This window comes from Megalops cyprinoides, chromosome 25, assembly GCF_013368585.1.
Source record: "Megalops cyprinoides isolate fMegCyp1 chromosome 25, fMegCyp1.pri, whole genome shotgun sequence".
Classification (NCBI taxonomy): Eukaryota; Metazoa; Chordata; class Actinopteri; order Elopiformes; family Megalopidae; genus Megalops; species Megalops cyprinoides.
The window spans coordinates 5,163,161-5,176,374 of NC_050607.1; the positions used below are offsets into that span (position 1 = coordinate 5,163,161).

Sequence of the window (13,214 nt, forward strand, 5' to 3'; positions counted from 1 at the left end):
GAATAAATTATAAAAATATAATGTAATTAATACATGATGTGTACTATTAATAATATACTGGGAATACACTGTATATCAACACATATCACAATATATGCTTGTATTTATGGATTTTATCCATGCTGAAATGTCTAGATATTAGAGGCAATGCTTGTGGCAGAATGTGACAGATGCCAGCACTCGTCTAATTTGTAGCGTGCCACTTCCTCCTCAGAGTTTCCCTCTCCCAGAAATCAATGGGCCAGCCTTGTTTTCCATAGAAACGACATCGATTCCTCGGGGAAATCCAATGGCGCAGCGAAGTGTGCTTGCGTGCGCTGGCTTGAAGGTGTCGGAAGGATCAGTGTGCAATGACAAGACCCCCAAATCCCCAACAGGGCAGCAGAGGCATGCCAGTGCATATCGCTTAGCAGACGTGGGGTGCAGAGAGGTTAAGCAGCACTCCCGAATTAGACTGAAATTCACACCGAGGGACAAAAAGCATGATATTGACCAACTGTCAAATAATCAGCGTCAGTGTTCCTTCTTCATGCTATAATTAAAATGCATTTTGTGCATCAGACAGAAGATATATCGATCTGAGTGATGTCTGTTTACTTTATTTTTTGACATGCATTATTTATACCAGATCTTTCTGATTTTTTCCTTTTTTTCTGTTTTCAACATGAATATATAGATCATAAACTAATTATAAGATACTATGGATTTTCATTTGTATGGCACCTCATAGCACCTGCCTGTAATAGTATGATGTTTATAGCATGGTTTTGTGCAATGGCTATTTAAGTTGTGTTATGAAGAATTTTTGTATCTTTGTATACTGTTCATCTGCCTTATTGTACTTACCAATCTGGACAAGAGCATCTACTGAATCACTATCTATAAATGCAAGTATAGTTTTTTCTCTTTTTACATAAATTAATTTGCCGACAAACATAACCAGACATGAGAAGTACTGCTGTGTGGTTTGGTGGATGCTCTTATTAGTTTACTGTTGTTGGTAAAACGTAAGTACTGTTCTTACTTTTAGTCAGTCAGTCAGTCAGTCAGTGGGGTAGTGAAAGGGGACACTGCCATTTCAAGGGAAGCCTAGTCACTGACAAAAAGAAATGCATTTTCCCGTCCCCATTTGGCCGTTAGTACCAGACTGGAACATGTCTGCCCATTCTTCAACGGAATGTGGAACTCTGCGGACTGCAATTCTGACTGGCCTAGTTCACACCCACAATGGCCTCACTGCTCATCAGAAGTGAGCACCATCCGTACAACTGACTGACTCCCCTCAGTCAGTTCAGACAACCAATAACGCCAGACATACTGCTGGTGAAAATAGCTTATTGATCAAGGCCTGCGTTTTTTATTTTTTGTGCTGTGTTTATTTTTCTTGCCAACGGAAGGTGATGGTGATTTTTTTTTTTTTATTATTATTATCGATTAACATTGAAAAACAGCATTTCAGGTGAACCTGATGTGCTGTTCAAGGGCATTTTGCTCTTGCAAGTGCAGAAACCCTCACAATATGTCCAAATATTACAGATGTTAGATTTTGCTTCGTGTGGTGGCACACTAGAACATGATTTTTCAGGTGGAGTTTATCTATTCTGTAGGTGCAATCTGTAACCTATAGGTTTATCTATTCTAAGGGTATACACTGTGCATGAACCGTTTAAGAGAACTGTCAACTTGTTTGATGCAGAACTCCCTGAGATTCCCTTGCAGTGTTACATATATAACACATGTGAATTGACACCTACATTCTATCACATAAAGGTAGCAGGTTAGGCTAATCGCATGTGTCTACCTCAGCTCCTTGCCAGCTATGTTTATAAAACCGAAGCTGATTTCACAGGGCTTTTGGCACTTGTCTCTCACCTCACACAGTGAAGGCTACCTCATCTCAGCCTTCATTTCCAGAGACGTCACGCAAAGCAATGCTATTGATTTAAACGTCCCGCGGAGCTCGGCACAGCTTTCAAATTGATGCCATTAGTCTCTGAACGTGCGCTCAGATGCGGGCACGCTACCTATGGCCTGCAATGAGGTGTCACAATTATAAATTTTTTTGGTAAATGCCGATTTGAATGTCCATGTCACTTTTTTTCTGTTCGCACCACAGCGGCATCCAATCATTTGATTTTGGCCATCGATCGAACCTTTCTAAAGGGGGGGACGCGCCCCCCCCTTTTCCGCAGGGTGATGAAACACATTACAGCGCTGGGCACGGACTCCATCCTCTCGCCTTTCCTCTCTCTCTCTGCAGGTTGCCAGGAGACAATCTGGTGTGTAAGCAAGCAGATCTTAAGAAATCTAAAGGCATCGGGACCGACATCACAGAGGCAGATAAATGACAGCCGTGTCTCCTCGTGGCAGATATCAGTTGATAAAAAAAAACGGGATCACCTGGGAGCTTAGCACACTTTTTGCAGTGTTATTGCAGTGTTATTGCGGCGATATTGCAGTGTGAGAGTGTCTTACAGACATGTGATGCTTCAGTGGTTGAGAACCATTTACATCACATTCATTTAGGTGGATGTTTTCAACTATATTATAATTGTGCCCAACTCTGCTTCCAGAGACCTAATATTCTTCAAGTTGTTTTTGGGCAAATGCACCCAAACACCTAATGCAACTAATTAGTGCATTAATTAACTAATTTAAGAATTCCGCCAGCATCGATGCCATTAGTTGCTGGAAGACAGCATCCCTGCTGTGCAAGGGAATGTTTGCTCAGGATTCAGTCCAGTGTGTAGTGCACACGTGCGCCACCGGGGGTGCTGTTTTTCCTCTCCGGCTGCAGGAGCTGACACCCCGCTCACATAAATCCCACACAAAGGCTGCTGGGAGGGATCGTCGTGGTCGCTCACAGCAACAGCTTACAAACTCGTTTGCTCAGGCCTTCCTGCTGCATTAGAAGCACAGGCTGACACGTTCGCCACGCTCAGACCGAGCTGAGCTGCTGATCCGGCCCTCGAATGCTGATGCCGGGTCAGCACTGGTGAAAAGAACGCTGCAGTCCATCACTTGTACAGTGATGATAGCTCCCCAATCACCCCACGGTTACTAATAATCAGTTTCTACACATTGCCATGGATCACACTCCTGTTTGTTCTGTGTAGGAGGCAGGGTGAAGAAATTGACTAGTCAACCATAATTAAGCAGGGAGGTGAGCACCTGTTTTCCATTAATGCTGATTCATGCTGTTCACGCGTTAACGGGTACGCTTGTACTCCACGCTCAGGGCTCTCTCTCCGTTGTGACAGCAGATGATTATCACCCTTGTGACTGTATGGCTGCTTGAATGTAACACGGTGCCTTACTGGGAGTATTACATCTGAAACGTAATGTTTCTTCAATGTCCGAAATTGTGCTCGGAGTCCGTCTGTGGAGCACGTCATACCGGCGGTGTTTGTGGGCGGTCTGGCCACCGTTCCGGCTGGTTGACGCTGATGCGGGCTGAAGGCGGTTGTGACAGGACTGCCTCGCTGGCTGGAGTCACGTCGCCATCGCTCCCTCACCGTGTCACACAGAGCGGGCTGCAGAGGCGCACCGCGTTCGCGGGGCAGGACAAGTCCCGTCTCCGCATTTCTGCCGCCGTTTGATCACAGCGAATGTATTTTCCTTTCAGTCATGCTTCAGTTCCCTCAGACCCCCTCTGTGCGGCTACTCTTACACCCTGCACTCTGTGACAGCGCATCTTATCGAAAACGTCCAAGCAAACGGGGAGATCTGACCGGAAACGTCTGTCTTCTCAGGCCAGAAGTAATAATGTCCAATGAAAACAGATGCTAGATGCTCAGTATATTTCGCCTTGTGGTTTGATTTTGTGTGTAATTCAGGCTGAGGCACAGAGACACTCCTCTTCTTCTAATGAGCTGATTAATCCTCAGTTAAAACAGTGTAATAGCAGCCCTGCAGTAACAGTGACCATGTCTGGCTCAGTGAGTCTCCTCTTTTAAAATGCTTGCTTTATCATCTTAACTCTTGTAAAATAAAGATACATGAACAGACACTATTATTTTTAACCCCTTACTCCGAAGGCACATGATTTGTTAGAAATAAAAGGCGTCAGCGATGAATCCTACAGCTGATCTGCAGCGCAAGGTTACATTTTGGTTTAGGGTTCTTAATAAATGTAATGTAATGTACACCAGTTTCCACTAGAGGGTGCTCATAAAGGTTGCCACCTGGAGCTGGTGGGCAGTGTGTGTGTCCGTGTTTGTGTGTGTGTGTGTGTGTGTGTGTGTGTGTGCGCGTGTGCATGTGCGTGTGCGTGTTTGCGTGTTTATGAACGTGTGGCTGATCAGAGACTCGGACAGATGTCGCTTGGTTTCACCCGTTGCCTCAGTGATAGACTGTAATGGCTCAGGAAGCGTTGTGCAGGGAGCGCTCCTCTATCCCCTGCACAGGAGAGTAAACTGTCTGCAGTATACATAAATAAAATGGCCGTCTGTGAGTAGAGTAGCACTGAGATATACCAGCACCACAGATCTGTCTGCTTGACCATCACTGCTTCACAGCACAAGTGTGGTAAGCTGAGTTTCGGATTTTGAAGATGATATCATCCAGAGCTGCATATTTAGACTCCTTCTGCTTGACTCCTTCTGCATGACCTTATGGGATCATTGTGCTCCAAAATTGCCTATACCCCCTTTGGCACACCTGGATGTTTCTTGTCAGCAATACTGACTGTCGGCAAGTGCTAGAGGTATTGATCTCCATTTAAATCCCTCCCTGGCAGCATCTTGGAGCTCAGCACAGAGCTAAGCTGTTCTGAAGTGGCTCATCTCTTCTCCCAAACTCTTCTGCCCTCTCAGCACCTTGGAGACGACCTTCGACAGCACGGTCACCACGGAGGTGAACGGGCGCAGCATCCCCGCCCTGGCCAGCCGGTCCTCCCCCATGTCCTGGCGATTGGGCCAGTCCCCAAGCCCCCGCCTGCAGGCCGGAGACGCCCCCTCCCTGCCCGGCGGGTACCCCCCACCCCGATCCGGTGGTGGCACGGGACGCTTTGCGCACGCCGACCCCTCCCGCTTTGTGTACACCGCGCCCCTGCGGCGGGCGGCGGCAGCCGGGGCGAGGGGGGCGGAGCTGGGGGAAAAGGGCGGAGCAGAGGGCGGTCCCGAGGCAGACGTGGCAGGGTACATGAGCGACGGGGACATCTTGGGGAAGAACGTGAGGGCGGAAGATGTCAGCAGCGGGTAAGAGGCTGATTTAAAGGCCGTTTCCTCTCACACCCAGCGAACGCAGGGAGAGAAAAACCTCTCCAAGCTCGTAGAGATTTTTTTCTCCTCTGCATTATTTATTTGCTTAGTAGGCACCGTTTTTTCCAGGACCGCTCACATAACTTACATTTTACAAATGACCCATTTATGCAGTTTGAAGTTTTTTGCTGAGAAAATTCAGGCTATGTGTCTTGCTCAAGCGCATGGCGGCGATTTGGTTCTGCTGGACAGCTTTCTGGCTGCCACACTGTTGAAAGAGCATGCATTAGAATAACAGCTAAGTAACTGGCCAAAATAGGAGAATAACGGCCAAGGCGCTAGCCAAGTATTAGAATAACAGCTATATTACTGGCCTAGAATGAGAATAACAGCAAAGTTGCTGGCAAGTGTTCAAAGTTCACGCCACTGACCATGCACGTTGCTTAAAGAAGGTCTCTGTCTCAGTTTTATCTGTTTAACTCTTAAATTTAATGTATTTAATTCCCCTCTCACTCACAGCTCTCTCCCATTCACTCTCTCATTCTTATCTCTCGCTCTCTCTCAGGGCTGTGACATACTCTAACCTGATGTTGTTTGACCTTGGGAACACAACGTAGACAGACACACAAGAGTGACATCTTTACATCCCATATGCCGTAGCACTTAAACGACTTTGTCAGAGTTAATGCTAAAATAGCTCTTTATTATACTGTGGGGCACTCGTGCGAAGTACCCTGCTTCTCAGTTTGCGTTGCACGTTCATAAAGAAAGATATCCCGCGGAGACGAAGTTGAGCAAAGCGCCGCGCGTCATTAAGATTAGTGGACTGGGGCCTCCAGTGAGTCTGCCGGCCATTTCCGTACCAAGGTCTCCTATTGGGGAGACAGACAGCCTGCGAATGGGAAATTCACAATACGTTCTCCATGTGTGTGCTGCCACATCCAATCAGCAATAGGGAACGGCTCCGGATCCGTTATACATCACCGAGCTGTGTGTGTAAACTGCTCCTGACCTTTATGCCTTTACATCAATGGATCTCTGCCAACTCCAAAGGAAGAAGTACCGTAAAACCTGGAGTATAACTACCCGCTATATATCAATTTCTTGGGAAAGGTCTCAAAGGCAAACTAGTGTATGAGTGCCCCCTGCTCAATTTTACAGTATCTCAGAACTGTTTTCCTGTCCTTTATAAATACCTACAATTAATGCTGTTTCATGAATGCTATGTCAATTATGCTTTTAATATTATACAATTTAATATTATACATTTTTTTCCTGTTTCAGTTGGAAAAAAAGTTTATTATACAGTTTATTATATGTCTTAATTATATTAAATTGGAAATTATTATATTTGAATCTTATTATTTTTCAAGATTAACTAATATCACTGGAGTAAAACAAGGAATTGACTTTATTGGATTAGCGGGAACATTTTTGGCCAAGGAAGTAGGCCCTGTAGAGATCACCATTCCATTAAACACTTAATGGCAATTAAAAATTAAAAACCCTTTTTCATACTAGCCTAAGCTCATTCAGTGGCCTGACAAATACTGCAGCTATTTCCATGTAGAGTGGAAAATGTGGCACCAAGGTAGTTTTTCCCTTGTTTCTGTGATGAAAATTGGTTTATTGAGCCCCAACAGGAACATAACAGTCCACCTTGAATATGATTAAGTAACACAGCAAACACAACTCATAGCTTTAATAAATTAGTACCTCGGAAAGCAGGGTACCAATTTATTATCTTAATTAGCTTTAACCTCGTCTCCTCCCTGCTCACTCACCCATATCTTATTATCCACCCCTCCCCCTGCTGCACACACACAGAGACACACACACACACAAATAGGCACTTGTATCATTCCGGTATTTTGACAGTGATTTTTTCCCTCTCTGCAGATACCTGACTGACGGAGGCCTCAACCTATACTCTCGAAACATGGGCCGGGCCCCAGACCTGGCCCCTTCCCGTGACGTCATCCAGAGGGGCGTCAGCGAGGTGCAGGGAACAGGGGATGTGGACAGGTAAGAGGCGGGGCTTGGTTCATCACCTTGGAATCTTTTCTTCACTCTAGTTCCTCTGTCAGTGAGTCGTTAACAGTGATTGCTCAGATAACTAGCTGCTTTTCACCTGTGGCCCACTCAGCCTTCCTGCTTCTTACTTGTTTTTATTAGTGTTACTGAAGTGTTTGTTTCTTGCAGCAGTGATGAAACATGTCACAGAGCTATGGGACTGTATTGTCTGTCTTGAAGTCAAACTACAAATGAGGCTGGAAGGGCTTTTGAAATACATGGTATTGAGAGCCTGAGATTTGAATTCATTGCTCTGTTGGCTTCATTCACAGGTACATTAAATTAGAGTAGCACAATTCAATTCTCAAAACTGAGAATATAATGACAATATTTAAACCTTTATAAACATTACATTAGATATCTACCCATGTGTATTATCTTAGATTAGATACCTGTTTCTTCAGTGAAACCAAAGAAAAAAGTGATGAAAATATGTATCTCAGGTGCCGAATACAATGTTGCAGTTAATATGACAGATAAGATCAGGTTGAATCAATGAGCCATAGCAATTATCTCCCAGTATATTACTGACTGAGAGGGGATATCGGTCGTAATGTCAGGTGTATCAGCTGCATTTCATATCAAGAATAACGAGAATTGTTAGTCCTCTGGCAATATCTTCCTCTGTGCAGGGACAACACATGAGGCAGGATGAACCCGCAGCCATCCAGAGTTAAGGCGTGATCAATAAGAGAAGCAAACAGTGTGTGAATTAGTATGTGTGCCATTCTTCTCTGTGTAATTGTGTTTTCATCCTTTTTGGTGTGTGTGGGCTTCTTGTTAATGAAAACGCAGGGGGTAAAGAAGCCTGTGAGGGATTGCAGCCCTCTGCGAACAGAGGAAGAGGGAACACAGAAACTGGTCAGATAGAGAAATGAATTGACTCCTCCCTTAAGATGTGATGGCAGAATAAAAGCTTACTGTACATGTGTTCACTTAAACAGCATTACATTAAAGCGCTGGCAGGTATTTTTTTTTAATTTATTTTCTATCCTCTGACCTTAACGAAAGCAAAAGCTGGATAGATCCAGCCAAGCAGAGGATTGCCTGCTCATTTCCAGGCTGTGCCTCCCTCTTTGTTATTTCACTTCCACACCTCAGGCACTTCCTTTAATTTATTTCCTTTTTTTTAATTTACTTATTACAGCCCTTCTCCTTTCCTCGCCGTCTCTGCTTAATCACAGTTTAACCTCAATGCAGCGGGCAAATGGTTTACAAGGATTCCAATTTGCATAGTCTGTCATTTTCAGAATGCTCGCGTTTTATTTTTCTCACCTGCCTGAAAAAAAAAAAGGCCTCCAGCGAACTTGCAGATAAGGATCTGGATTCACATTATGGAATGGTGTGTTAAATGGGTGACTAAATCTCTGCTCACCTCAGAACTGTGCGACAGAGAGTGAATGTGAAAAAAGGGAGAACCGGGGGCTTAAGAAGGAGCCCTTCCCAACAACCTCTATCCCAGCCCCAGTGGCATTTAATCGGCCCGGGGTAAAATTCATTTGGCCACCTTACAGTAGCGTGCCCCAACCAAGATATCATACCTGTCTCTCTGTCTTATTACTCCGGAGGCTTTCCCCAACAAGTCCACTTTATCTCGGTCTATATCCTCTGAACCGATACCTTCCACATTGCCCTGAAACGGAAGTCTGGAGAGGATTAAACTGCAATTCCCCGTGACCTGCCTAACTTTTTTATTGGACCTTCTACTCTATACCTGAGCCCTCACACTCTGTGGGACTTTTTTAACCTTTAGGCCTTGAGACTAGAATTTAGCAAAGAAGCAGGGGTCTGCTCACAGCAAAGAACAAAGACCGTTTTCATGATAGATTCTGTCAGTGCTAGAATCAGGAACCCTTTGATTTTCTCACATTTTCATATGTGGGCAAAATTGTATATAATGCGGCCCTTTATATACATTCTAGTATCAGGGAAAGGAAAAAGCATCCAGTCTTCACACAGATATTAACATGCAAAAGGCTTCAGTTTTTTCCCGATGGACCTCCTCCTTGTGTGTTATAGATTTTATCTCATTCCTTTTTGAATAAGAGAACCAGGCCTCTTCATTATTGAAATAGTCCACCACTCTTGCTCCCGAAGAAACCGCAGATAGAAGAAAGCAGAAAGGAATCTTATGTTTCACTGGCTCAATTTATCTGACCAATCATTAGCCTCTCTGATCCACCTCTACCAGACAATCTCCACAGAGAGGGTTTTGGGGGGTGGGAAGAACTGGTTTTGTAAATAAAGACCTCTAAAGGGACCCCTTACTTTTCATGGTTATGTCTGCCCAGTGACTCTCCTGGCAGTGACTCAGGGCAGTTTGATTTTTACCGAGCGCGCAGACGAGCTAAATTTATCAGCCCCGATGTGTCATATAGCACATCACGAGGAGGAAGAGCCGTCAAAGTGTGTAATAGTTTAAAAAAAGTCTCCTGGCTGTACTGGCAATGAGTGTACTGCAGGCAGGAAGTGGCAAAGTTCATAGCCAGGGTCAACGGGGACACTGTGCAGCAATCTGGGCACTGCACCCTGTTTTATTTTCTGGGTATCTTAGGGCGCCTCTTTTCAGGAAGACCTGTGAATAATCCATCATTTGTGGGGAAAAAAAGATATTTTAATAATTTTTTTTTCCCTCAAGATAATTCCCAAGAGATTCTATTCAAAGTACAGCTGACAGGGTTTGTGTGTACTTTTGTGAGACTGTCAAAAGAGAGGTTACATTTAAACCACATAAATAGTCGTTTTAAAGACAAACAATCAACATTTTTTTCCATTCTAATTTTACAAAATTTTTAGCATTATTATGAAGGTACTGAACAACTCTGGGCAATCAAAATGATTTTTTCAACAAACTACTATGCATAATGCAGTACATCTGTATGTTAATATTCCTGAAGCCCTTATGCTGTCTTGCTACAGTATGAAGCGGGAAGATACAGCACCAGCAATAGTCAAACCCAAGCAGCTAGAATTTGTTAAGAGCTCTATAAATAGCCTGTAAACAGCGGTCCTTATGAATCCTAGCAGAATTACAGTTCCTCCTTTGAAAAATGGGCTACCCATTTGTGAATGTTACCATAAAATGCATTCTGTGGTCGCTTTCGCAGTAAAAGAACGCACTACATAAAAAGGAAGCAGCAGTTATTCACAGAGCAGTCATCTCAAAACACAAAGACTTAAAGATGAATTAAGATCATGCTTAATGGCACACTGCTCTCTGGATCTTAAAGACCACAATGTTAATGACTTAATCGCTACTGAAGTGAGCCATCAGTGTGGTTTGGAAATAGCCACGTTCTTGTCTGCTAAATGTCAAAAGATGCAGATTTGCGTTGGGAAATTGTTCACATTGCAGACCTCCTTTCTGTGAAATAATTTAAAGTCCCTTATTGGCTGTTCAGAACAGATCTGGGTCTTGACTTGACTTGTGTTTGACTTAACTTGCAATTTGTTCAGTGTGTAGTAGTATCCATTTACACCTGGTTATTTACACAAGCATGCTCAAGTTTGTTTTGATTCGAAACCTCTAGTTATTCATCCAGTTCCTTCTACCACACTATGCAAGATGAAGCTGAAATCTAATACTAGTGAGATCAGGATAGCTTTGAAAACGGTGCAATGAGAACTGGACAATCCAGTCACTACTTGACATACATCAACTGCAGGACAAATGATTCCCCTGCCCATTTCAAACAGTCCATTATCAAACCACCACCCCAGGCTATCCTAAATTAATACGAATGTCTCCCGAAATTTCTATGATGTCTTCTCACCCAGCAGTTCGTACTGAAGCGCAGAGCGAAGAGCTGGTTTCTATAAATGTAACCACCATGCAATATAAATGAGCCTCTTCACGCCTGTTATAGACGCACCGCTTGTCAGCGCACAAGCAGGCGAGTTTCCATGTGGAAGCCCGCGTTTCTCCAGCAGGGCATGAATTAATAACGGCTCCCCTTTTTAGCGGCGGGAGTCGGTGCAGCCCGTGCCGGAGCCGTTACAGGACCTGACTGTGAGCAGGGGAGCTGGCTGTGCAGGTTTTTTGGGGTACAGTGGTGAGGAGTGTGGCTCGTAACCCAAAAGCATCCTGCTCCACTCCAAGGTGGGGTGCTGCTGTTGTACCCTTGAGCGGCGTACTGAACCTGAATTGCTTCAGTGAATATCCAGCCGTATAAATGGACGACATATATGTAACAATGTACGCAGCTCAAGGGTTCAGTACCACTGTTTGTGACAGTTTAACACTGACGCAAGATCACATCTGGGCCTCACTGGGTCTGCATGGTGCTGTAGTCAGTACCTGAGAGATTCAGACCGAGAAGCCAGATGGTGCCTTCCTTGCCAAGTCATTGGCAAAATCAGCTCTTATGCAAGCTCTTGTTTTTTGTATATATAAGGTCGCTGCCCAGCTGCTAAGGCTTGAGGGAAATGAACACTTGAGCCTCTATAAAACCGGCATTAATTGCGCATTTGATGCTAGTTTGTCCTCAGACACAGACCTCAGAGGATGTGGTACTCTGTGTATTAACAAAACTGAGCTGCTCTGGAACCCACCCAGCTGAAACATTAACTACGTTATCTCAGCACTGTTGTGGTGCTGTTTGGGGCCAATAATGTTGCTACTGCGTTGCAGGGATGTTGTGAGAATGTTGCAAGGCCATCTGGGTTCACGCGCGGTTCCATTAATGTGGATTCTAATGTGAGCGTACACACTGGCTCAAACAGGAAGAGGCCTGCTTTCTAAATCCCTGCGAACGCTAATTATCTTTTCATTTATCAGCGCTCCAAAGGAAATTTGCGTTACTTTGAAGCTGTGTTATTATGGCAATTTCACATTTCGCTGGCAGTTAGCCAAATATTTTTCTGGACTTTTTTTGTGCTAATCAGAGTAATTTGGCCAATCTCTTCCACAGTAAAAAAGCCAAATTAATGTGGTGACCTTGTTAACAGCAGTCTAAACTATGCGTTGCAGACAATTTCCCTCATTCACTGGGCAAATGAAATTATTCATTCTCCTTTATTGACAGCAATCATGAGACCCTATTGCTGTCAATGAGCTTTAATTACATTTTTTTTAACATAATAAAGTTAATCCATTTCGTCTTCATTATACACAATGCATATGAGTGTGGTTTCATATGACAATGTACTGGGAGTGCATTTATGTCACAGACAGCTTCCTATTAACCTTCCAAACAGGTTTGGAAGGCTGGCTTCCAAACAGGCAGTGTAAACAAACATAATTATATTTCTTCAAATCCAATTCACAGCCTTTGTTTGTTCAAACAGATAACCCACAGTGTGTGAGAGTAGTGTGGCTATCAAGTGTCAAAGAATTAATTCATTTGTTCTGGTTTAGAGAAACAAAGCTTTATTCTCATGCAGTAAATTTCCATCAGTAACAACAACAGAACTCATCAATATATAGAAGTTACAGTTTTCTACTAGTAGGATGCCCTAGTACGTTTTCATTCTACAGATCCTCATTGTTTCAATACAATTTTACTTCGACATCAAGACAGTAAAGAGCTGGCACCATGGATGTCTGTGAGTAGTTTAAGACTAGCAGTGCCAAACACCGACTCAGTGCCTCTTTGTGTTCATGGAGAGGGAGGACTGGGGTGTGCCCCTTTAGTTTCTTTGACGGGGACCAGTGTGATTGTTCATCTCAGTGGTCAATGTCCTCTCTGACTGCAGCTGTGGACCGCTCCCTGGCTGGTGTATGTAAGGGTTAATGCAGTCAGGAGTAGCCTAGGGCCCAGGGAATCTGTCTTCATCCTGTGTCTGAGATTAGCTACATCAGAGTCTCCCCCTTCTCTTATCAGAGTATAGTGAGGCTGGACTCTAATCCCATGCTACAGGAGCGGCATCTCTCATATACTGATAAATGGCATTACGGATCCGGTCAAGGGCGTTAGAGAGCATTTTGTCATTGATGGATTT

General features: G+C 44.1%; 1 protein-coding gene across 1 annotated transcript in view; it reads left to right on the forward strand.

The window, feature by feature from the left end:
* nav3 (neuron navigator 3) overlaps nt 1–13,214 on the forward strand; it is a 119,073-nt gene that overhangs the window by 51,015 nt on the left and 54,844 nt on the right. The window contains exons 10-11 of the mRNA XM_036519792.1: nt 4,815–5,198; nt 7,101–7,226. Coding sequence (XP_036375685.1) covers nt 4,815–5,198; nt 7,101–7,226 — 510 coding nt within the window. The remainder of the gene's footprint in view (nt 1–4,814; nt 5,199–7,100; nt 7,227–13,214) is intronic.